Genomic DNA, 25,383 nt, shown 5'->3' with positions numbered 1-25,383 from the left:
TGCCCTGCAGAATTTATCCCCAGTGAAAGGCAACCTAAAAGGGGCCCGATTATACTTGCCTAGTTCTAATGTAGGGAATGCTAAAAGCAAAGAACTACAAGGACCAGCATGCACCTGGCAGGTGATAGCAAACCCCTCAAAGGGATTAGCGCCTGCAATCAGCTCGGCTGGGGACAGGGTTAATGAGCAGAGAAGTTATCCAGGTTCATTCTAGGCCAAAGCAGGCAGCGACAGCCACAAGCTTACAGGATACCTGAATCCTTGGAGAGAAGCAGACCTGTGCCAGCCAGGATTCAGAGGACAGAAACTTCTAATCATTCTTCTGAAGGTAATAATGAATCTGATACAGAAATGCCAGAAGAAATGCTTACAAATGATGCTGAAATGGAACCTGAGGAGTTTGGGGAAAGGAAAAATGCTGTTTCTGATATGGTGGTGTTGCCTCACAAAACTAAGAATACCAGAAGAGTTAAGAATCACTGTTTTTTTCTAAATTTGCATAATCACAGGAGAACTGTGGAGAACCTGTCCAAGTAGTGCAAGCGGGTTGCAGGTTCCAGGTCTTGAAATTGAAAAGTTATTTTTGTGTTTTCTCTTGAACTTTAGCAGTGAATAAAGCATGGTGGGCTAAAAGGCTGTTTAGCCACCAATGAGAGGTTTTTTTTGTATGTTTTGAAATTACACTACAATATAAAAGACCAGAAAATAAAGTCATCTTAAAATTCACACTAAACACCTGTACTGGACCTTTTATTTTAATGCAGACACCCCTCCATGCCTCATTCAACCGCTCGGCTGAGGCTTGGATGACCCATGTCAGGGCTCGGGCTACTCCAGTCCAGGTCTTACCCGGTCACAATATTCATAACTCAAAAGTGAAGATGATACAGGACACAGAATAGAAGGTGATCAGAAAAGGGTAGGTTACAGTATGAGCAAGGGAAAACAGGGACAGGAGAATAACAAGGGGGGAGGGGAGCGTAAGAACAGTCTTAATTAGAAATTGAGTCACAAAGGGGAAGGCACAAGTATCAAGGTATACATATGTTTTTAACCAAGGACAATTGGAATCATCTCTCCATCTAACGTCTACCGGTACAGCGTTTGAAACTGCCTCTTTCTGGGAATGAAACATGGCTGCTGCATGTCACCCCCTTGAGGTTCAAATTCTGTTCCGTGTTTCATAGGTCCCCACTTATGAGTCATATGGGCTCTTGAATCCCATTTTGCTTCTATTCTGTTCCTCTTCCCCCCATTAGTCATTTGCTTATTCCTAAAATAAACAGCCTAAAATCTGTTTTACTCCTTGGACTTTGCCAGGTTGACCACTGTTGGAAACAGGATACTGGGCTTGATTGACCTTCAGATTGTCCCAGTATGGTAATTCTTATGTGAGCTGAGTATAGGACAGTCAAGCCATTGTGACATCACTGATGAGGTTGGCTCTTAGGCACTAGTGGAATGAGGCGTTATGACATCACAATCTCAGCTCTGGAATGCTGCTGCTATTTGAGTTTCTGCCTGGTACTTGTAACCACTGTTGGAAACAGGAACCTGGGCTTGATGGACCTTCGGTCTGTCCCTGTATAGCACCCCTTATGCTCTTATAGTATTTGCTGTAATGCTGTTTGTTCTGAACTAGCATAATTTTCCTTTGTTTTGTCTCTTCTTTTCCTTTGTAAACTGCGCCGATGTTTACTGGATTATGAGCGGTCTATAAAATAAATTGAGGCGGATTTAACAGAGCTGTACATGGGATGGCAGAGGATGCTTGATCAGGAATGAAGCCATAGAAACTTTTCTATGTCATGGATCTGTGCATGAATTCTGGTGCTCAGGATTAATTTCTGTATCGGAGGTGCATCCTGATGCATTAGCTCCGCTGCATGTGAGCTCAATTCAAGAATAACAAGACTGGCAATTCTAAGAATCGGTGGCACCGTGGGAATCTGGTTTTGGGAAATTGGCCGACGTGATCTGTAATTTGTAACACAGTGGAAATGGTGCAGCATTCTAGTGGAGAAAATTGGAGGCTTTGTAGGTTATAATAGGACCAGCAAACGAGACGGTTTAGTGTATGTCCAGGGATAAGGGTGCCCTTGAAAGATCATGCACCATGACATCTTTTTCATTTACTCAGTGAAAGGTATTAAAATCTACACATATTTGTAGTTTTTAGTGAACCTTATATAGTGAATATATATTTATTTTAACTTTTAAAACGCACAAAAATTGGTGGCCAGTCTTATTTTGCACCTTCTCCCTTGGGTTGCCCAATATAAGAGTAAGATATTAAATTTAACCATGTCATCTCCTAAGAGAAACTGATTTGGGAATCCTTCTGATACAGGTAGTAGGTCGCTTACCTACTGCGCCTGTGACTTGAGTTTGAATCTCATACTAGGATTTCTGTCAGGTAGCTCTGGCTAACTCAACCTCCCTTCCACCTTCAGTCAATAAATGAGTACCTAACCAGAGGAGGGAAGGCAAATACTCTGTCATCATGCAAGTTGTTTACAACTTGGTACTTTGCATATAGGACAAGACCACTGTGTCTTGTGAGGTTTAGTGTACCAAGAACAATACTGCCAGCTAAGAAAGAGTTCTTAGGACAGCTATTGGAAGTATAGCTCTCTAGAAAGTTTTAATAAATTGCCTTGGATTTCAAGACCCATCTCCATACCCCTTGGGGCTGCGGGCACCACTGGTTAAGAACCTCTTCTGAATCCTGTGGTGTTGGCAATTACACAAAGTATCTCCTCTTTTTTTTTTTTTTTTTCTTTCTATTTGGTATTGACTTTCACCGGTATGAGCTATGGTAACCCACTGTGTCCAATTTTTTTGTATTTTGGAAAATGTGGAATAAAAGTATGTAATTTAAATTAAATTTACCTCTTTCCAATACTAGGCCCAACCGTCATTCTCAACCATCAACATAGTACTACTGTAATTTTGTGACACATCAACCGCAAAGGGTTTTAATTGCTAACTGTGACGTATATAGGTGTCAGTAGTCACTAGTGATCATGCGGTTTAGAAAGGGGGGGTGCAAGGAAGGTGTTTGAACCCCAAAAGATCAAGAACCCCTGGGATACAATGACTAGTCATTCTTCACAGAGAAATCAAATATGAAAGTGCTTGGAACTGTTTAAGAGGCTTTTCTGAACTTCAGTCTGTGTGGCAGTGGACCAAACTACAAGAACAGGGACTTTCTTTTGGGATAGTCTTAGAGATGTACTTTTTGGAGATATCATTTGTATGATAAGTTTTTAGCCAGTTCGTTTACAGAAGTTAGATAGCTCTAGATCTAATAGATGCTGGCATTGTAATTTAGAAGCTGGGACTTTAGATCATTTAATTTTTTTTCTGTCCCTATATAAATGCCTTTTGGAAGTTAATCTGGTCCCATATTAATTCATTGTTAGAAAATCATGTTGCCCTTTCCTATGATACTATTTTATTTGGTACATCTATGAGATTTAAGAGTCCAATTTCTGCAAATAATAATAAACTTTTATTAATATTGACGGGAGTTGCCATTCAACATATTACTGGAAATTGGAAGGATTATACTAAGCTTAATTATACCTTTTGGTGGAATTCAGTCTGTCATATTTACAAAATGGAGAGAGTGCTTGCTGTACAGCAAGGAAATTATAATAATTTTAAAAAGATTTGGGGGCCATTGATTACATATTCTAATGATCAGACACCTTAACCACCCCTTTCTTTAGCACTCTCCAGACCAGTAGAGGTTAACTTTACGAATGGGTATATATCTAATCATGACCAGCAGGTGGAGACTGAAAACAAAACTTTGGGACAGTATATACTATCCTCCCTTCTCTATTTCCCTCAGTCTTCTTTCAGTCTCCAGCAGGTGTTGAGTGATCTGTACCCATCTCTCTTGGTAGGGCTGTTGGAATTTGTTTAGGGGTTTATTGTCCCTGTTTTTGGCCGGACGGAGCTTGGTCGGGCCCTGTTTGGGGGTCCGTCCGACCTCGGGGGTGTCAAACCCGGCGGGTCACGAGCGGGGTCCCTCCCCCCACTTCCTCCACCTCCCCACATTTTTTTAGAGGAGCCTCAGCAGTAAGCCTTGCCCCCTAAGTCAAGCAAGGCATATTGCTTCGAGAGCCTGTGGAGTCTGTTCTGTAAAAAAAAAAAAAAAAAAAATCCTGAGGTAGTGCTGGTCTGAAGGGTTGTTTCCCTTTAAGAAAACTGTATTTTGCTGTATTTTTTCATGTAACCAGCACTTTTTTATAGCTAGGTCGCGTCTGGAGCAATTGTGCCCTTCTCCGGGGGAGTAGGCCACAATTTTAGTCCAGCCGCGAGGCACTCGCGGCCGGCCTGAACTCGGCGGTTTGGGTCGGTGAGGTGGTGGAGCTCCGTCGGCAGCGGCTGCAGGCGCCCAGAGCTCCCCGCCGATGGTGCCTCGCGAGTCGGCTTGGAGCAGTGGGGAAGCCCGGTCTTCCACAACCGCCCACGGAGGGATTCCCCGAAGGATTCCCTCTCAGCTGATTTTTTGACAGCTGATGCCGACTTGCCTGTCTTAGCGGCTGGGACTGTTCAGTCTTCTCAGCCGCTACAGGCCATGGAGGGAGCGTTTTTGGCGGGAACTTCGCCATTTTCTTTGTCTGGCCCCTCCATTTTGTCTGCAACCTCAGGTGACCTTCCCCCTGTATGGCGAACACAGGGGCAGGTTTCAGCATGGACCCCTGCTGGGGCAGGGAGTCCCTGGGGACCCCCAGGGGTTTTTTGCCCCCAATTTATTTTCTTTCTTTGTGCGGACTTTTGGGGGTCCCACGTGCGCCTGGGGGGTTTCGGGGGGGGGTTTCCCTCCGCGCCCCCTATGGCTTTGCCTCCCTCTTTTCGTTTGGCGTCCCCTCTTCCTCCTCCCTCATCCAAGCGCCCGCGGGGGGGCTTGGATTGCGAATTGGTGGGCGGAGGAGCGTGTTGGCCTGGTTGAGGACCTGGCTGCTTTGGCGGGCTTCCAGGATCCTCTAGAGGGGACGCCTGTTGGCAGCGGGGCGGCGGGTTTCCCGTCTTCCAGAGCAGATGCGTCCGTGGTGCGCTTTTTTATTCAGAGGGATGAGCTTTTAGACCTGTGTAGCAGGTCTCCTTGGTGCTGCATTTTTGCAGTGGCGCCGCCGGAGACCCCGCGTATGGGGGCCCCTCTGCTTCAGGGGGTCTGTCCTGGTTCCCGCTCTTTTCCTGTGCGTCAGGATTTGCGGGATTTTGTGTTGGCGCAGTGGCCTATGGGCGCAGTTTCGTTTGGTGTGCGCCTTGGCTCTTGGGTATCCCGTCCCGGAGGGAGGTAGGGCTACCTTAATTTCGCCAATGGGGAACGCGGTGGTCTCGGCACTTCCTAAGCGGCATACCGTGCCTGTTATGGACGGTTCTGCTCTTAGGGTCTCGGAGGCGCGTGCGTTAGAGACTCTTCTTAAGTATGATTTTGATGTCTCTGCCTTTGGGGTCCAGGCGGCTGTTTGTGGGGAGCTAGTCGCTCGCGCCGTGTTTCGGTGGGCTGAGCGTGTCCTGGATCGGGAGTCTGATGACTGGTCTCTAGTGGATCAGGAGGTAGCGAAGATTGCGATGGCTGCCTCGTTCCTCTCAGATGCTCTTTATGACTTGGTGCGGATTTCGGCTAAGTCTATGGCATGGCCGCGCGGCGTATTTTGTGGCTGCGCGCTTGGGCGGCGGATTCTGCGTCCAAAGCTAAGTTTACTAAAGTTCCCTTTAGGGGGTCTTTTTGTTTGGAGAGGAATTAGATGAGTTGATTCAGACTCTGACGGACTCGAAGGTGCCCCGTCTGCCTGAGGACCGTGCCCGCCCTGCGTCTAGGTGTGGGGCTGCCCGGGGGCGTTTGCGGGAATTTCGCAAGTATCGCCCGGGGCGTGGGGCTGCTTCTTTCCCGGCTCAGGGTTTTTTCCCGGGGTCGGTTCTTCCAGCGCATGCAGCCCTTTCGGGGGGCCCGTCGGGGGGCAGGGAATCCCTCCGCCGGTTCCCCCGCTTCCCGTCCTGCGCAATGACTCCTTGCCGGCGCCCCCTTTGGTTCCGGTGGGGGGCCCGGCTGCGCAAATTTTTCCCCAAATGGGCCGAGATCGCGTCCGATCAGTGGGTCCTTGAGGTGGTGCGGGACGGTTACACTCTGGAGTTTACCCGCTCTCTGCCGGACCTTTTCCTCGCTTCTCCATGTCAGACTCCATGGAAGACGCAGGTTTTTCGTCAGACCCTTCAGCGTTTGCTAGATCTCGAGGCAGTGGTGCCGGTGTCCCCTACGGAGTGGGGCACCGGCAGGTACTCCATTTACTTTGTGGTGGCCATAAAGGAGGGGACCTTTCGGCCCATCCTGGATTTGAAAGGGGTCAACAGAGCTCTCAAGATTCCGTCTTTCCGCATGGAAACGCTGCGGTCGGTCATTCTGGCGGTTCAGCCGGGGGAGTTTCTTACGTCTCTTCCTTCGCTTTGCGATCTTGGGGCGGCACTTTCAGTTCTGTGCGCTTCCCTTTGGTCTGGCCACGGCTCCTCGGACGTTCACCACGGTAATGGTGGTCGTCGCGGCAGCCTTGCGGTCGGTGGGCATCCTGGTTCACCCCTACCTGGACGACTGGTTGATTCGGGCAAAGTCGTTGCAGGAGAGCTCCCGGGTTACGGCTCGGGTGGTGGAGTTTCTCCGGTCGCTGGGCTGGGTGGTCAACCTTTCCAAGAGTCGGTTGGTCCCGGCTCAGCGTCTGGAGTGCCTTGGGGTTATGTTCGACATCTCCTTGGGGAAGGTCTTCCTTCCAGAGGCCCGGGTGAGCAAATTGCAATCTCAGATTCGCCTGCTTTTGGCGTCCCGGGGTCCTCGGGCGCGAGATTTCCTCCAAGTCCTGGGGTCAATGGCGGCGTCCCTGGACGTGGTGAGGTGGGCGCGGGCCCACATGCGTCCTCTTCAGTATGCTCTGCTCCGGAGGTGGTCTCCCCGGAGGCAAGATTTGGATGTTCCGGTTCCCCTGCGAGGCTTGGCGCGCTGCAGTCTGCGCTGGTGGCTCCGGACCCCTCACCTGGTTCAGGGGGTGGGTTTGGATCTCCCGCAGTGGACGGTGCTCCTTACGGATGCGAGTCTCCTCGGTTGGGGGGCTCAGTTTATGGGCCACTCAGCTCGGGGCACCTGGTCCGCGGAGGAGGCCTCCTGGTCGATCAACGAGTTGGAGACCAGAGCGGTCAGGCTGGCGCTGTTAGCTTTCCACTCCCTTTTGCTGGGCAAGTCGGTCAGAGTCCTGTCGGACAATGCCACGGCGGTGGCTTATGTCAATCGTCAGGGGGGCACCAAGAGCACTCCTGTGGCGCAGGAGGCGGCTCGGCTCATGGTTTGGGCGGAGTCCCATCTTCTGGACCTCTCGGCTTCTCATATAGCCGGGGTAGAAAATGTTCAGGCAGACTTCCTCAGTCGTCACTTCCTGGATCCAGGAGAGTGGTTTCTCGGCGCCGGAGCGTTTCGGTTGATAGTGCAAGATTGGGGGCAGCCCCTGATGGACCTGATGGCCACGAGTGGCAACGCCAAAGTGCCCCGCTTCTTCAGTCGTCGCAGGGAAGGGCTGGCCGAGGGTCTGGATGCTCTGGTCCAGCCGTGGCCAACGGAGGGGCTGTTGTATGTGTTCCCTCCTTAGCCGCTGGTGGGCAGAGTGCTTCTTCGCATTGTTCACCATCCGGGTTTGGTGGTGCTGGTGGCTCCGGATTGGCCTCGACGTCCGTGGTATGCGGATCTGGTGAGGCACCTGGTGGCGGTTCCTCTTCCTCTGCCTCTCTCGGACGACCTTCTGATGCAGGGTCCCATTCCCTTGTTCGACCCGTCTCTCTTCTGTCTTACGGCGTGGCTCTTGAAAGGGGTCGCCTTAGCAAGAAGGGATATTCAGACAAGGTGATCGCTACACTGTTGGGGTCCCGGAGGCTTTCTACCTCTCGGGCTTATGTGCGGGTTTGGCGTCTCTTTGAGGAATGGTGTCGGGCGCGGGGAGTGACCTCTTTTCGCGCTTCTCTGCCTAACATTCTAGAGTTCTTGCAGGATGGCCTGGATAGAGGCCTGGCTTGGTCTTCTCTCCGGGTTCATCTTGCGGCCCTGTCGACCTTTCGAGGGTTGGTGTCAGGTCAGCGTTTATCGGCTCTTCCTGATGTGATTCGGTTTCTGCGGGCGGCCAAGTTGCTTAGGCCTCCCCTACGGCCCTCGGTTCCCTCTTGGGATCTTAATCTGGTTCTCTCTGTTTTGGTGCGCCCGCCTTTCGAGCCCTTGGACGACTGTTCTTTGAAGGACCTTACTTTGAAGGCGGTCTTTTTGGTGGCCATTACTTCTGCTAGGAGTATTTCTGAGCTGCAGGCTTCCTTCTTGGAGTTGTCTAGGGAGCGGGTCGTCTTGCGGCCTGTTCCTTCCTTTCTGCCGAAGGTTGTTTCTCCTTTTCATGTCAATCAATCGGTGGTTCTCCCGGTCTTGGGTGGTCGGGAGGGCTCTTCTGAGCAACGGCAGCTGCGCAAGTTGGATGTCGGTCGGGTCCTTCGCTCTGATGTGCAGCGGACCCAGGAATTCCGGAAGTCCGATCATCTCTTTGTCCTCCTGGCTGGTCCTCGTCGGGGAGCTGGCGCTTCTAAGGCTACTATTGCGCGCTGGATCAAGGAGACGATTGCTTCCGCTTATCTTCTGAAACAGCAGCCTGTTCCGGAGTTTCTCAAGGCTCGTTCCACTCGGGGTCAGGCGGCTTCTTGGGCTGAGTCGTCGCTCGTGCCTCCGGTGGATATTTGTAAGGCTGCGGTTTGGTCCTCCTTGTATTCTTTTGTTAGACATTATCGGGTAGATGTTCAGGCGCGTCGGGACGCGGGTGTTCGGTGAGCGTGTTGTGGTATCGGGCCTTCGGGGGTCCCGCCCGTGAGAGGGACTGCTTTGGTACGTCCCATTCGTAAAGTTAACCTCTACTGGTCTGGAGAGTGCTAAAGAAGGAGAAATTAGGTTCTTACCTGCTAATTTACTTTCTTTTAGCTTCTCCAGACCAGTAGAGGTCCCCACCCTGTCTGTTGTTGTTGTTGTTGTTGGGGCTGTTTTCGCGGGCAGTTTTTGTTTTTTGCTGCGGGTTCTAGTATTTTTCTAGGGCCGGGGAGAATTAAAGAACAGCGGCTGTGGCTCGGCTGGCTTAGCTGGCGAGCTGTGGGGACATTTTCCTTCGGGTATTTCTCCTCTGCATTTTCCAACAGCATTTGGGTATGTTATTTGTTACTCCTGTTCGGAGTATTGTTTTCTTCCTGTTTTCCAGTTCTTGGTTCTGCTTGGCTATTCGGCAGACTGAGGGAAATAGAGAAGGGAGGATAGTATATACTGTCCCAAAGTTTTGTTTTCAGTCTCCACCTGCTGGTCATGATTAGATATATACCCATTCGTAAAGTTAACCTCTACTGGTCTGGAGAAGCTAAAAGAAAGTAAATTAGCAGGTAAGAACCTAATTTCTCCTTATTTATTATATATGTTTATAAGTAGGGTGGGATTGGATATATGATATTTGCTTAACTGGTTTATTATTAATGGGTGGGATGGGTGGGGAGGGTTTCTTTTATGCTTTGATGATCATAAGTAAGAATGTCAAGTGATCTGTAAAATTTATTTTTGATTGATTATTATACACTTGTTGTAAGATATGAAAACGAATAAAGATTTTTGAAAAAAAAAAAAAGTTTTTAGCCATGACTTTATACTATGTATTATCTGGCTGTATACTGCCTAGATTTGTCAGGATAGGAAGTTTAGAAATGTAATGAATGTACAATACATATTAAAAAAAATGTTCTCCCTTTTATTTCTTTATGCCATTGCTCAGATGATCCAGTCTGTATCTTCGCACATCAACCTCAGCCACCGCATTCTGTCCTGAAGTTCCTTCAGGATGTGTTTTCCAGCAGCGACACTGCCAGCATCTTCTACCACTCAGACATGATGGTGATGATCGATATCACTGTGCGACAGATTGCGGATCTCTCTCCAGGAGACAAGGTGCCAACTCTAAAGTTGCATTCAGAACAATGGTGTAGCCACTGGAGAAAGTGTGTGTGGGCTCCTCCCAAAATGGCTGGCAGGGATCCCCAAGCTCCGCCAGCAGAGTAGATCCTTCCTGTGGTTGGACACTTACAAACTCTAGCAGGGGGCAACAGTTTCCGTGGGCCGCTGTTACACTGCACCATTCTCCTCCTCCTCCACTCATGCTTTGCGTTTACTTATGCACCAAAACAGAGCATGTACAGGAAGAGGGTTGGGGGGTGGGGGGTTGGCCCATGCAAAGTGCAGCCAACTGCCAGTATTGGGAAGTTTCCAGCTAGTGAAAGGACCTTTTCTGTCGGCAGGGTTTGAGTATCCCTGCCAGTTCAGGTATTTAAATCTTGAGTAAGGGGTTTGGGGAGAAGGGCATGCAGAGCAGGGTGAGAGGGGGAGCATAGAGAGCAGAGACCTGGGGTGGGGCAAAATATTGTCCCCTTCACCCTGCCCCATTTTGGCCTCAGGGCCCCTCCCCCTCCCCAAAAATTGAAGGTCTGGGACAACCTGCAATAATACATTCTTCTTGTGGGTTTTAACTTTTTACTGAACCACTCCTTTTTCGCTTTTAGGATGCATGTGTTATGCAATTAAAATACAAGATACAACCAGGAGAAACTGCCTTCACAAGAGTGAGAGGCACGAAAACAACAACAAAGGAGACCAGATGGTGCTCAATCCATTTATTAATAAACCAGACTCGACACGATCGTGTTTCGGCCTCAAAAGGCCTGCCTCAGCAGTCTTGATTAATTGATAAAACCATAGGTGTATGAATCCATATGTCCAAATTTTACTATAAGATCTCTTTTAAACACTGGCAAATACCTCCCGACCAATCGTGACGCGGTGGGTGGTCCTATGTACACGATTATGTCGAGTCTGGTTTATTAATAAATGGATTGAGCGCCATCTGGTCTCCTTTGTTGCTGTTTTCATGCAATTAAAATACAACTTAAGTCTATTGTCATTTTTTTTTCTTACCTTCTATGCCCATAAACCCTTTCCCACAGCTGCGGATGGAATACTTATCTCTCATGCACTCAATTATCCGCTCGACAGACTACCTGCAGCATCAGCACCGCCACACAGACCTACAGGGAACTCTGAAGCGTATCCTGGCAGAAGAGGAGGGTGGGCCGCAGTGCCAGATGGACAAAATGATCATCCAGGAAATTTACAAGGAGTTCCCAGAAATGTCTTCTGGAACTGGTTAATGAGCAAAGGAAGACGATTAGGCATTTGGAGACTGTGAAGAGGCTGGAACGAAGACACCTCATCGAACCACAGTTTGTTCCATCAAAGTTTACATTTCTTTTGGCAGTGTCCTGGGGTTTCTCCCAGTGGTATTTTATGTCAGCCTGTTACCTGCTTAAGATTAGTTGGTAGCGGTGTAGGATTCATGGTATATTTATTAACTAAAGAGATTTTTATAAAGGAAATCTGTGAGGGGACAATGCTTGTATCCCCTGATTATCTTGAGTCAGAGTCCTAGCGGGACTTCTGATATATAAATAACCAGACAGCTGAAAACAGATGTTGACGATGTGAAAAATAACACTTCCGCGCCCCCCCTCCCCCCCACACTTTTGTGTTTCGTTATTAAACTAACTAGTGATTTTTTTTTTTGTTTTATAAAGCTCCAAAAGCTTTTTCTTTGCATTTGAGCAGCCGTTCATGCGCAGTTTCTGCATCGCGGGTCGTATGCAGTATTTGTGTAGAAAAGAGAGTAGCTAAGCTAGAAAAGTTTAACCCTTTAACAAAAATGTTCTATGAAAACTGTTACCTACCATACTTCTTATCTTGATTTCGTATGTAAAAGTAGCTAAAGGCTTTGGCTATTCTCGTCAATAGGTTTTAGCTATGGATTTAAGGCCTTTTTTTTTTCCTACCACTCATTTGGGTGCATTTGAAGCACTCAGCTTTTGCAATTCCGTTAAATTATATCTGTATTTGTGCCACAACGTGCATGAGTGGCAAATCCTTTGTTTATGTACATGCTGCCCGTGGTGCAGAAAGAATTATACAAACCTGTGTGCACCAGCCTCCATCATTTTAGGAGTGAGGAATTGTATTTTGTGACTGGGAGAAGGAAGCCGAGCAACATAAGAGACATTAGCCAAGTCTTTTTGTTACATAATTTTCTCTAATTTTGTGATTTAGTTGAGCTAGAGAGGCTTTCAATTGGCTGTGTTTGAGGTAGAAAGCATCTGTTTTAACAAATACAGTACTCGTATGAATGCATATATGCTTCTTGATATATGCAAAATGATGACTCGTATTGCAAAATAAGTTTCATCCACACCTAATGAAATGAAAGTTACATAACTAACAAGGGGAAGATATCGCAGAACCAAGAAAGAACTGTGATTATTAACAACTCAGTATCTAATATACATTGTGCTGTTTGTAAACCACATCCTTCATTGGATCAGACATTGTATTATATCAAAATTTTGCTTACACAGTGATCTTTGTATAGCAGCTTCTGTCACATGTGAGTCGTGAGAATAAACACACGAGATGCACTGTTTGTAGTTTACTGTAGGGGTCACCCTTGGGCTGCTATAAGCTGTTCCCTCTGCTCTTTTTCTCTTTAATTTAAAATAACATATTTCTAGAACTGAAAGAAAGCCAACGAGGCCATTGAGCCACTTGATAACAACCAGGAGACGCCGATCAGCAGAGCTTTTGCTGTGACTTTTACACCCATGACCAACGTGAGAATAAATAGTGTCTCATATCTGAAGCAGACCTGCTTTGCAAGGTGAACCTCTTTTAACAAAGGGAATGCTACACAGCTATTCTACAGATGTCTCAAATAAGAGCTTGCTGTCAAGTGAAGGGTATAAATTGAAGAACCAGAGCCGGAACTGATCAGACTTGCATGATCAGTGTACGTACCATATATGACTATGATTGGGATGGGCTGGGGAGGGCTTCGATGGGAACTACAATACTTTGGGATAGTTTAGAAAGGCCGGCAACTTCTGTAGTTGGAACCTAATGACAGTGCCAGGCAGACTTCTACGGCAGAAATATCAAAGGAAAAATAGATTGTTGGGCAGACTAGATGGACCACACGGGTCTTTATGCTGTCATTTACTGTGTTACTATGTAACTTAGAATATCCCTTTGTGACCTAGAAATGAACATTTGGCTGCCGTGAGCTCCCGTAGTCTCTTGAGACTACGACGAGAGCTCACGGCAGCCATTTCCTATGAGTGCACGGGGCAGGAGCATAGGAAGATCGCTCCTGCCCCGAAAACCTGCTAGACCACCAGGTAAGGCTTAAGGGATGCCGGGGGGAAGTAGGGGGTGGGTCAGAGCTGGCCTGAATATTATTTGCGTTTTTTTAATATTTGAGGGCCGGCTCTGCCCCTAACCCCCTTGGATACGGAGGGAGAAGTATATAATGTTACAGAATGCCATGTAACATAGATATCATAACATGAAATAAATACTTCGGTCCATTGACCAAAATCTGTTGACTATTCCTTCACTTAAAACCATTAATACGCATAGACAATACATCTTTTCAGTTAAGGCTCCTCAATTGTGGAATTCCTTACCAATTTATTTAGGGAAGAATGAAATATTGATAGATTTAAGAGCAAGATAAAATGCTTTCTTTTTAAAGATGCTTTTGATTGCTAGACATTGCAAATTAGGACCGCACACATCAGTTTATACCCCTGATCCCTTCAATCAAGCTGAAGACTCGATTTATTTAAAACCCATTCCCTTGATTGTCTCATTTGCTTTCAATTATTGTATTTCCATCCCTACATTCCTTATTGGTTCTGTCTGTCCGGTAAGTCATGTTTTTGGTATATGAATTTTTGTTTCCTTGTATGTTTTTATAAACTGTTTTAGAATTGTGCATTGCCTTGAATGTATGATTAGACGATCAATCAAATTTTAAATAAACTTGAACTTAGAAATAATTGGCAATAATTAGAATAAAATGACATACATACCCAAATAGGTAAATGACAAAGCAAAAGTGAGTATGTATGTCATTTAAATTTTAACGCTGTAATTTTTTTAAACATTTTTTTCAATGTATTGCCAATTATTTATTTCATGTTACGATATCTACTTTTTGGGTTTCTGCCAAGTATTGTAGCCTGGATTGGCCACTGGAAACAGGGCTAGACGGACCATTGGTCTGACCTAGTCTGGCTATTCTTATGTTTAGAATTGGTGCTGCCCAGATACCGTAAATCCACACCCAGGTAATGCCTTTTCTGTAGGTTAATTTTGTCTAAGAAACAATATACTGGGCAACATTTGACTTGGGATGGACGGAATGGGGTAGACATTGCAAAAGAACTCTAAAAGCTGTGAAGGCAAACCCTTTGATGGTTGTTGACAGTTTATTAAGCATATAGAAATTCAGATTAGTTTCCGGAGTAATTATTTTGAACTCCGTTCTGACCTGTTTCTCAATTGCTTCAGAAGGCAGCGGCTCTTGGCACCAGACTCTGTCCTGTCCTGGGTTCCTAGCTGAAGTGTGTATTGCCAGGCAGCGCAATTCTGGACCTGCCTTAAAATGGACCCTATAAACTGAAAGAGCTAATTGAGCAAAGTATATAATAACAGAGCTATCACTCAAGTGCTAAGAAAAACGCTGCGATTGTATTTTCCACATTGCACTGGGCGCCAGACACCCCCAGGTGCTTTTCTGCAAGTAAATTCATTTTGGCTTGATTTATTGATTTTTTTTTTTTTTTTTTTTGTCATTTGGCACCATCTACTGGGCTACTTTTACAGCCCTGAAGAAGGCCCCTGTGGCCGAAACACGGACCGTGTTGGGGTCCAGTATGTTCTTTTACAAAGGACTTTACATGCCTGCCACAATTTGTTTTATTTATATGTAGACTTGTGCGAATTTTAACTGAAATTCTATATTTTAAATAAATGTATCTGTCCACACAGTGGTCCGACCAGTGTCCCTTCCACACAGTACGATGCGGAAACATTATCTATGTGACATGCACAAACAATTTATGGATCCAGTTTATTTGCGAAATTATTTACTGATAGCTCTTCTATATATTATCTCTTCCTTTTATGAAGCCGTTAGGCTTTTTATCACTGACCTTGGCGGTTTTAGCTCTGATGCTCATAGGAATTCTATAAGCATTGGAGCTAATACTGCCATGACAGTCGATAAAAAAAAAAAAAAAGGCCTAACACGACTTTGTAAAAGGAGCCCTATATGAAGGTAGTTTGAAAAGTTTGGTATAAAAGCATATTAAACAACGTAGTCTCCATGGAGGGGTATATACTTATTCCAGTGAGTTTCTAGGTTTTTTTTTCCGTACCATAGGAAAAATAGCTTACAAAAAACCTGGAAATTTACATGACTTAAGTATATAGCCCTCGATGGAAACTAACATTGTTTAACTTGCTTTTTCACCAAACTTTTCACACATCCTTCGTATTTTATTAACCAGAATTGCAATCATTGTCAGGAATCTTGGACCAGCACGTCTTGGCTGCTGACTTTAATGTTCTCAGGAGACGTATCTTGAGTAGTTTGGAGAAGGATTTATTTGGGCTGCTTAATGAATCTTAACATGCCACCCTAGGATTTTGGGACAGCACCACCAAGCTGCTGGAGGTGAAAGGTTCAGCTCCACACAGGCAGGATAAGAACGCATGAAAGCAATTACCCAAAGGTGCACAACATGTGTAAGTGTGCTTTTTAAACATTGATTTTTAATTCTTTAACACTTTGGGCAGTATACTGATCTTATAATGCTGAACAGTGCCGCCCTGTGAACTTTGAAAGTGCTTGAGATGCTTTCACAGGACTGTATATGATCAGCTACTGAAAGATGTCAGAGGGCCTGTTGGGAGAGGACAGATATTGGAAAGGGGTTAAGATGAAAGTGGGAGATGCACCATTGGGGGTGGGGAGGGGGAACTTGTTAGAGGAAGATAGGGAAAATGCCAGGGAAGAGAGAAGGAGAATTGATTGCATGGGAAAAAGCTAGTGATGATAGATGACTTGTAGAGAGAATTGTAAGGGCAATAGAGAATGAAATGGAGGGATACATGAGACTTAAAGATGTGATAAATCTGAGGAGGGTTGAAAGGTACGAGAAACATTAAAAAAAAAGCAAATCTGAGGTCCCGAAAGTCTTTGAGCTTTGTATCGCTCTCCTTTTTTTCGTAATGAAGCATCACATTGGATGGCAGTGTAAAGGTGGGGAACTGAATTTAGATTGGGGGGAGGAGAGGATGGACATTTTGCTATATTCTATAAGTGAAGGTTGAGTGTAAATTTCTGCCCCTCTAATGTATTGCTCTTGACCATGTTGAATTGATCACTCTGAATGGTGCAAGAGACATATATAAGGATTTAATTTTTTTTAAAAGGCGTATTTCTCAAGCAGGGCTCCTTTTTTGTCTACTGAGGATAAAATAAAGGAAGGAGGGGACAGTTCATGCTGCAAGTCATGGCTTAAAACATTGGTTTAGGCCTTGAGGCTTTATTTTTGCATTGATCCCTAATTTCTCAGGCCCTGGAAAATTGTCATAAACCTTAAATACATTGTAAAGTACCTTGAATAATCTGGCAAAACTTTAAAGCACTTTACATGGAGGGAGATGTCACCACAAATTAAAATGTTGTCTTATTTGGGGAAAGTGCCTCTCCTAACCCTTCTCTTTGTTCTTGGAAACGTTTCTCAGTTTGTTGAGCAGTTTCTAAAGTTAATCTTAGACTACTGAGAAATTTTGCTTTAGGCTGAATTATTAGACTATAAAACAAAGTGAGGTAGATGTGACTAGACAAATTTGTTAGATAATGTGGTGTCACATTGGGGGAAAAAGCCACAATTTTGAAAAGGTATTCCTTAGCGCCCCCTCCTCCAATGTCCCCCGCAGGAACTTCATTTCCCCGTCCCCGTGAGTTTTGTTGCTGTCCCTGTCCCATGTCTGTAAGCTCGGCCTTAACTGCACAAGCCTTGAACACTTATGATTTGAAAGTGTTTGAGGCTTGCACAGATGAGGATGGAGCTTGCAGGAATGGGGCAGGGACAGGAAAAGAACTTGCGGGGACGGGAAGATGAGTTCCCGCGGGGATGGGGGAAAATTTGTCCCCGTGTCATTCTCTAGTCTAAAGTTCTGAAGAAGCGCACCTGTAAACATCTCTGCAAATGTGAATATTAAAAGGGCTATGCATTTTCTTAAAACACTAATATTGATATAAACATGGAAACTATAAATAAATGAATATTTAAAAATGTTTTATTCTGTGAAATGCTTTCATGATATATTCCCCTTCTTGGACTTTGATTTCTTATATACAAGAAGGACACATGGCTTGAGAAAGGTTCTGAAACCTGGAAATGTTCTGATAGCTCTTGTTATGAGAACATTGAAAACACAGTCTGGCTTTGTAAACTGTCAAGAGAAATGAATTTATCCTGTGGCCTGCGAGTTGATGAAAAAGATTTTTTAAAATCACCAAAGCTATCCAAATCTTTCAGAATCCCTTCCCCACCCCCAGGTGTGATTTCTTCATAAAAGACTTTGCAATATCACTTTCTATGATGAGATACTCTATGGGGTGGTGTTTTTAAATGCTGTGGCACCCCAGCTGAATTCTGGTTCGAAGGATTTGCAAACTGCTGTTTGATCCCTCTCTTTAAGCCTGGTACTATCTAAAGTGAACTTGGCTTCCTTTATATCCAGCAGCTCTGGAGAATACTAGGAAACAAACTTTTTCATTTAGTTTTGGAAAACAAGCTCATATCAACCTCTTTTTTGGGACTCTGGGGCTGCTTTCTTTGCCGTCATGAACCTCTTTCCCCTTTAGCTTTGTGCTAACCAGAATTGTGCCTTTTTGAAGTTGGCTCAGAGTAGCATTATTATGGGGCAGTTTTATTCCCCCAGCTCATTTCAGGGGCCTCTTCATCTAAATTCATACATGAGGAGGTAGGGGGTGAAATGATTTGCACAAAGAGCATCCGTGAAAGAGGGTGGCATTTGAACACTGCTTTCCTGGGTCTTTGCTTGCTGTTCTGACCAAGGGCTGCTCTTGCTCTGCTAATCCACAGATACAAACCATGCTTCACAAGTCTTTTACTACTACTGGAAGATAATTAAGAGCAATTATTTTGTACTTTTTTCACCATTGCAAGAAAATGAGACATTTTCCCCATCCCCATGAGAACTAATTTTCCCATCCTGCCCCATTCCTGCAAGCTCTGTCCTTATCTGCACAAGCCTCAAACACTTATGATTTTAAACACTTTAAAATCATAAGTGTTTGAGGCTTGTGCAGTTAAGGAGGAGCTTACAGGAGTGGGGACGGGGAAATTGAATTCCTGCTAGGACGGGGACAAATTTGTCCATGTGTCATTCTCTAAGCTGTACACATAATATAGAGTAGTTTTGTATCGGTGGAACACTTTATACTCCATGCACTGACAGATAGCAAAATGATTGTGTTTTTATTACACACATGGTCGAGCCACATTATTAGGACCACCTTTGACATCAGGGATGCACAGACTTCGTGAGCATAAAAGGTGGGATTGCCAGCAAGTTGCTGTCGTGGGGAAAAAGTGCAAATTATCAGACATTGAAAAAGGCATGAGTGGATACTGGGCCGAGGGCGGCTGCATTTTGGAAACGATGGAGTTTGTGAACTGTTCACAGGCTGCTATGGTTAGTGTACGGTGAGAGGATGAATGGAACCTTTTTGACAACCTGACGTAATGGGCAGTATGAGCCATCGATGTGAGAAGTGAACGTTGGCTGCGCAGGTTGGTACGGGCCAATCGGCATGCTATCATGGAGCAACTCAGCATCCAAACAAACCAGGAGACTTCCAGATGCAAACCCTGTTGCAAATGGAACTCGAGCAGATGACTGGTGACTGCACCCATGCTTACTAGGGTTCATCAGAAAAACATGGCTGCAATTTGCACAGAAGTACTGACATTCACTTGCACCAACTGGCAGAGGGTTACCTTCTCCGATGAGTCACATTTTGAGCTCCATCGAATGGATGGATGTTGACGTCGGGCATGAAACCACTGAGAACATACACCCAGCAACCATTGTTGGATGTACACAAGCTGGTGGCGGCAGCATTATGGTCTGGGGACTGTTTTCTTGGATTGGTCTGGGTCCCGTGATACCTCTGGAAGGCACTCTCAACCGATATGGGCATCTTTCCATCCTTGCCGATCAAGTACACCCGTACATGTTGACGGTCTTCCCTATGGGATCTTTCAACAGGACAATGCAACATGTCATACTGCCAGAATTGTTTGCGAGTAGTTCAAAGAACACGACCAAGACTTTGAGCTACTTCCATGACCTCCGAATTCCTCAGACCTTAACCCAATCAAGCACATTTGGGACCACCTCGATCGACATGTTCGATGAGTGGATCAACAATTGTCGGATGCACTGTAGTCTGCATGGCTTCAGATACCTCTAGCAACCATCCAGCATCTTATTGAGTCACTCCCATGGTGTCTGGCTGCCGTCCTTGCTGCTAGAGGCAATTATTCTGGATATTTGCAGGTGGTCATCATAATGTGACTCGACAGTGTATATAGACGTGTGTGTGTGTGTATATATATATATATATATATATATATATATAAACATACACATACACACACATGTCTATATATATACCGTTGAGCTACTGGCAGGATATGAGGCATGCATAATGAATACCATATGCCTACTTTTGATCCACCCTGTGTGTATCTCTGTCAATCTATACACACATACACGGTGGACCAAAAGTAGGTATAAGGTATTCATTATTCTTATTTTGCAGGAATTGAATAGATATAATACAGTACTGAACAAAATGATGAAACCAATACAAAAACACACAAATGTTATTCGTGACACCTGTAATATAAAAAGAAATAACAAATTCCTGAATACCTACTTTTGGCCCACCCTGTATGTATGTATATATATATATATATATATATATATATATATATATAGTTCCTTTATTAATTCTTTAGATGAGTCTGTTTGTTATTGAGCAGCTTGCAGCAAGGCCCATGCAAAGGGAAGAATCCAGCTAATATCCAAGACCTGCATCTTATCTGATTGTGCGGAATAATTCAATTACACTCAATTTCACTGCACTAATGCCCTGCTGATCCCTGGTGCTATCAGTTAGATAATTGGAACAAATAAACTTGCAGACCTTTGGGTTTGTTGTTGGGTTTTTTTATTTTTTTGAAGAAACATTCTTCTCCAAATTGAGTTTGTTGGTGCACATGCCTGATTTTTGGGTGAATGAATCAATCACCAACTGTAATTGTATTATTTTCCTTTGCTCTGTGCTGTTTAGATTGTGAGCGTACAGCTGCATTCTGCCGAATGCAACGAGACATTTCTCAAGTAGTGTTTCAGTTCTGGTGCCTGCTTAATTCCGTCTCCATTCCCTGTTACTCCCCCTCTTAGCTCCCAAGAGCTCCGTGACAGAAGCCTTTCCAATTTCCTGCGTATTCATATCCATTGTGGGCCAAAGAACCAGTTATCACCCACTTAGAAACTGTTTCTTGGTTATTGCTAGTGGAACGGAAGAAATAGCAAGGGAAATTAGCACAATGCGAGATGTAATACTACAGCAATGCTTGGAGCAATATTTTCAGGGATTTGAAGTTTTGTATGAAACAAGAAATCCTAAAGTTGAAAAAAAGAAATGCAGTATTCATTTTAAAATAGAACTGGTGTAAGCCCAGGCCCCACCTACCCCGACCCCTCAAAATGTCCCATAAGGGCTGAGGGGGATCCAAGCTACAGCTCCCTTCCCTATTAGGAGTCCAGTTTAAGGCTTTAAGAGTCTCTGTTCTTTATAAACCACCCTTTTCTCTTGCAATTCACATGTATGCAAATTAGGATGCAAATCAGTTCAATTCCACTGGCAAGGTCATCCCGTATTCTTTACTATTGGGCAATGCAACACGGGAGGGGGGGGGAGGATCCTAATCCCACCCACCTAGTCTTCCACTATGACTAGAAAACCCTGGTAATCTATTGCTCACGTTTAAGGGAACCCTGGGGAGGGATGGACTCTGGTATAGCCCTCCCTCAAGAAAGTACGCTCTTACGTGATGAGATGTACACCCCGTCACACCACTGTGAAGTTAAAGAATTGGAGGGTTTGGTGGAAGAATTGGTGGAAGTTCTCATTTTTATTTTTAAAATTAGGTTTGGTGAGTCAGATTTTTTCACCAAGGTTTTTCTCTTTTAAATGTCTATTGAATTTCATAAAACACAATAATTCAACACAACAATTAATCTAATGACATTTAAGCCCCCTTTCCCCCTCCCCCCACCAAAATTGTAAAAGTAGACGAATTGGGAGTACAAACCAGAATTATTGTGTTTTATGAAATTCAAATGGCTGCCATGAGTTTCCATTGTAGATGGCAACCATTTTGATGATGGCTCTGCACGGGGCAGGAGCATAGGAAGATTGCTCCTGCCCCGCGTCACCGCAAGACCACCAGGTAAGGTTCGGGCAGCCTGCAAAAAGTAGTCCGGGGAGGTTTGGGTAGCCTGCAAGAAAATTGTGAATAATCGAATTTGCGAGTAGTGAAACCGCGAGTCCGGAGGGAGAGCTGTAAATACATGAGGTTTGTGACTTTTCACTTACCCAGAGATGACTGTTATGAATTTGCTGGACACTAGTTGTTAAATTTGGGATCTCGCTAAAAACAATTATATACTGGGGGAGGTTTTTATGGCTGTGACTTTTCTTGCGATTGATGCCCTATTTTCTGAGGCTGTTCCTACCCCCAATTAATTAATGGAATGAAATGATAAGTTTTGTCATTCTGGGTGGATTTGGTCAATGTTTTCTTATATATTTAGCTTTTATGTGTCGGTGTGTTATGTCAGATGAAAGGTGCTTTTGGCTTACCCACTGCCAACCTGTGGATTCTTTGAAAAGGTGAAGAGAGGATTCTGGGAAAGGACAGTGATGAAAACAACGAGGCCCGGATTCTATAAACAGCCACCGGTCACGTGTCAATCGAGACTTTGGAAACGTAGGCCAGGGTTTTCTAGGCTTATGTTTCCAGCACCTTCCTTTCATGTGACTTGTGGCTAAGAAGGAGATTTATGACGCCTAATGTAACTTCTGGCATTAGGCATGCCTACAGTGGTGTTAAGCATCGGAAAGCGCCTCTGTAGCCGTGATGTATCTGCCATTTTTTTAGGCGTCTACATTTTTCTTTTAAACAGCTTTTAATCTTTTTTTTTTTTTAATGACCTTTTCCAGTTTGCTAAATATTTATGTTCTCTCTAGTTTTCTAAATATACAAGACTAAAGGAAACCACAATCACAAAAGGGGCAAAATGCCACTATTATTATATATCCACTCTTCCTATTTATTATTTCTAAAGCAGCACTAATCTTACTCATAAATCCATTCAATTCAGAAGTTAATCTTTCATCCCGTTCAGTAATTTGAACTGAACATCATCTGCATACATACGAAAAGCCACCCCAATCTCCTCTAAAAATGTACCCAAGGGGGCCAAATATTAGCTTGGTGCTCTGATTTTTGGCTCTTAACTTTTAGCATCCTTTACATTACATTACATTAGTGACTTCTATTCCGCCTGTACCTTGCAGTTCTAGGCGGATTACATTTGAAGATAACTGGACATTACCAGGAAGTTACAAATTAACGATTGGATACATAGGAGAGGTTTTAGAATAAAAGAGGAAGGGAAGAAATTTGAGGAATACCTTTAGGGGAGTTGCGGTTGAGGGGGAAGGTTTCAGGTTAGAGTCATTGAGGGGTAGTTACAAGAGGGGAGGAGGACGACGGGAGAATTGCAAGGAAGGGGGGAGAAGAGAGGGAGGGTTGAGAAGGCTGGATATATTTTTTGAATAGCAAAGTTTTGATTTCTTTTTGAAAAGATTTAAAGTCAATTGTTGCTGTCAGTAGGTTGGAGATGGAGGGTCCAGTTTTGCTGCCTGCGTTGCTAGGAGGCCGTCATACACTTGTCCACTATATGGACTATATACACTTGTCCTCTATATGGACAGAGAAAATGTTCAGTGCCACTGTCTCTAGAGTGCAGCTGAAAACTTATTTATTTACCACTTGTATCCTAAGTGGTTTACATTCAGGTACTTTATCATATTTCCCTATCTTTCCCGCTGGGCTCAAACTCTAATGTACCTGGGGATTAAATGACTTACCCAGGGTCACAAGAAACAGCGAAGGATTTGAACCCACAGCTTCAGGGTGCTGAGGCCATAGCTCTAACCCTTGCACCACACACTCCCATTAGTGAATGGGGGATATAGGATCTATTGTGCAGTGTTGGCCACTACTGGATCAGTTCTTATGGCTATCTTACCCATTAACAGCAGATTGTAAGCTGGGCTTCTTGCCTGCAGCCTTCAGGGAAACCTGATGCAGTGGTGCTACCGTTAAGATTGCAAACATCTGCACTATTTTAATAATTGCAATGTTGATGTCATGTGCAAAGAAGCATTTCAAATTGGTGTCAGTTTGGGACATTAGGTCATACGCCGACTTGTGTGTCTGCTGGGAGCGACAGTGTAAATGTTATTGGGTAATTGGCTGGCTACTGAAATCCTCGCAGAAAGATTTGTGCTTATCACAGCTGAGGTCTCCTGGGAACGCTGTAAACTGTTGAACTGCGCTAAGTAAACGGTACCTACAGTCTCAAGTAGCAAAGGTCAATCCCGAGCTGAAAGGCCCAATGACAATAATGCTGGAGCAAAGAAAGATTTAATTAACAGTGGATTGAGCGTAATCCCTAATATATTATGAACCACCCAAAGATTGTGGTGGTGTTAACACTTTAAAATCATCTTTTGTTTTGATGTAATATCTAAAATCGACATATTTAAAGAGAAAGTAGTGTCTGTAGCTGTTGGGCATTGCTCTTTATCTTTAACTCAAGTTGACAATGGCATTTTTTTCTGTCTTAAAAAAAACCCCAACCCAAAACAAAACTTTATAGTTACTTTGTTCCCAAACACTGAGGTCAGGATGCCGACAGCCATCTTGTTTGGGTTTTTTTTCTCTGCTGCTGATAGGATGATATCCCAACCTGCCTCGCTGATGCCAGCATGCTCTTCCTTCTGTAACTTTTGGCCATTGCGCTCACATTATTTTGTGTTGTCGAGAGCTTACAGCCAGGTTTTCTCAGATGGCTCCTTAGGGGCCACATTGCATGGTGAAATGAGAGAGCTATGTATTGCAAAATAGGAAATTTCATCCTTATTGAAAACGTAGTGCCAATGTTGTATTTAAGAGTTTATATGGGATTTTCCCCCCCCCCCCCATTATTTACCCTTTCTTTCAACTCTCACCGACCTTTTTCTACTAGAGGTATACATAAATTCAAATTAGATTTCCCTTTTATTAGAGGGATTCAAACTTTAGGTAGGCTTTCACACTCTTTGGCATTTACCATGGTGTAAACCTGGAATGATCTCCTTTCAGAAATCAGACTTTTTTTCTTCTTCGACATGTTTTAGAAAAACCATGAAGACGTATCTGTTTAAGAAATTTTTAGCTGATAAATAAGAGATGGAAATAGATGAATTTTACTGTCCAACTACTGTTCTCTAATGTTTCTTTGAGTTAACTTTTGTTAACTGGTTTGACTCCCTTTGGGGAATGACCTGGTATATATGACTAAGGATTGGATTGGATTGGTGTGTATCACATTTCTCTCTTTCATCAATGACAATCTTAAATCCTGTTCAGATCTTAATTCCCTTCTTGGACAATACAATGCCAAGAAATCTCAAAAACAGCCAGGGGCTGTAGGATATAAAACCTGATGCACAATCGAGAGCACTTTATATTGGACTCTTGTTGTACAGGAAGCCAATGTAACTGCTTCAGTATCCCACTAATCTAGTATTATACGTCTTATCGGTGTACAAAAAATGCTTTCTTCATAATATTCCTCTCCATGCTTTCTAGAGAAACATTTTGTACTGAAATCAGATAATCGGTGTGTGCCTACAAACTAAAAACTTATTGTCAATGTAATCAAAATCAGATGTATTGGAAGGACTGAAATCAAAGCCACTTATGTTTTGCAGACAAAACAGTGACACAAACGTTGGCACTTGTTTGATTTGTCTGGCTCAATCACAAGATTATTTTGAATTCCTGCATGAAGATGGAATTCAACTGCTGAGACTTTTCTAGAGATGTGACTTTCATGCGATACTAAGTCCACGGTCCTTTCCAGTCTGAATATCTTTTCTTCTAAAATTAATTTTATCACATCAGCCAGCAAGACTATATCAGGTTTTTCTCACT

The 25,383-nt window shown here is 44.3% G+C and overlaps 1 protein-coding gene across 2 annotated transcripts in view; it reads left to right on the top strand.

Annotated features, from left to right (window-relative positions):
* The window catches only part of NCKIPSD (NCK interacting protein with SH3 domain), a 52,888-nt gene extending 40,315 nt beyond the window's left edge, over positions 1-12,573 (top strand). For both annotated transcript variants that reach the window (XM_033926408.1, XM_033926409.1), the window contains exons 12-13: positions 9,837-10,009; positions 11,059-12,573. In XM_033926408.1, coding sequence (XP_033782299.1) covers positions 9,837-10,009; positions 11,059-11,262 — 377 coding nt within the window. In that variant the 3' untranslated portion in view covers positions 11,263-12,573. The remainder of the gene's footprint in view (positions 1-9,836; positions 10,010-11,058) is intronic.
* Positions 12,574-25,383: the final 12,810 nt, after the last annotated feature.

The sequence above is a fragment of the Geotrypetes seraphini genome, chromosome 17 (assembly GCF_902459505.1).
Source record: "Geotrypetes seraphini chromosome 17, aGeoSer1.1, whole genome shotgun sequence".
NCBI lineage: Eukaryota > Metazoa > Chordata > Amphibia > Gymnophiona > Dermophiidae > Geotrypetes > Geotrypetes seraphini.
Note: the sequence above shows the minus strand (reverse complement) of the source record. Positions and strands in the feature narration are given on the sequence as shown.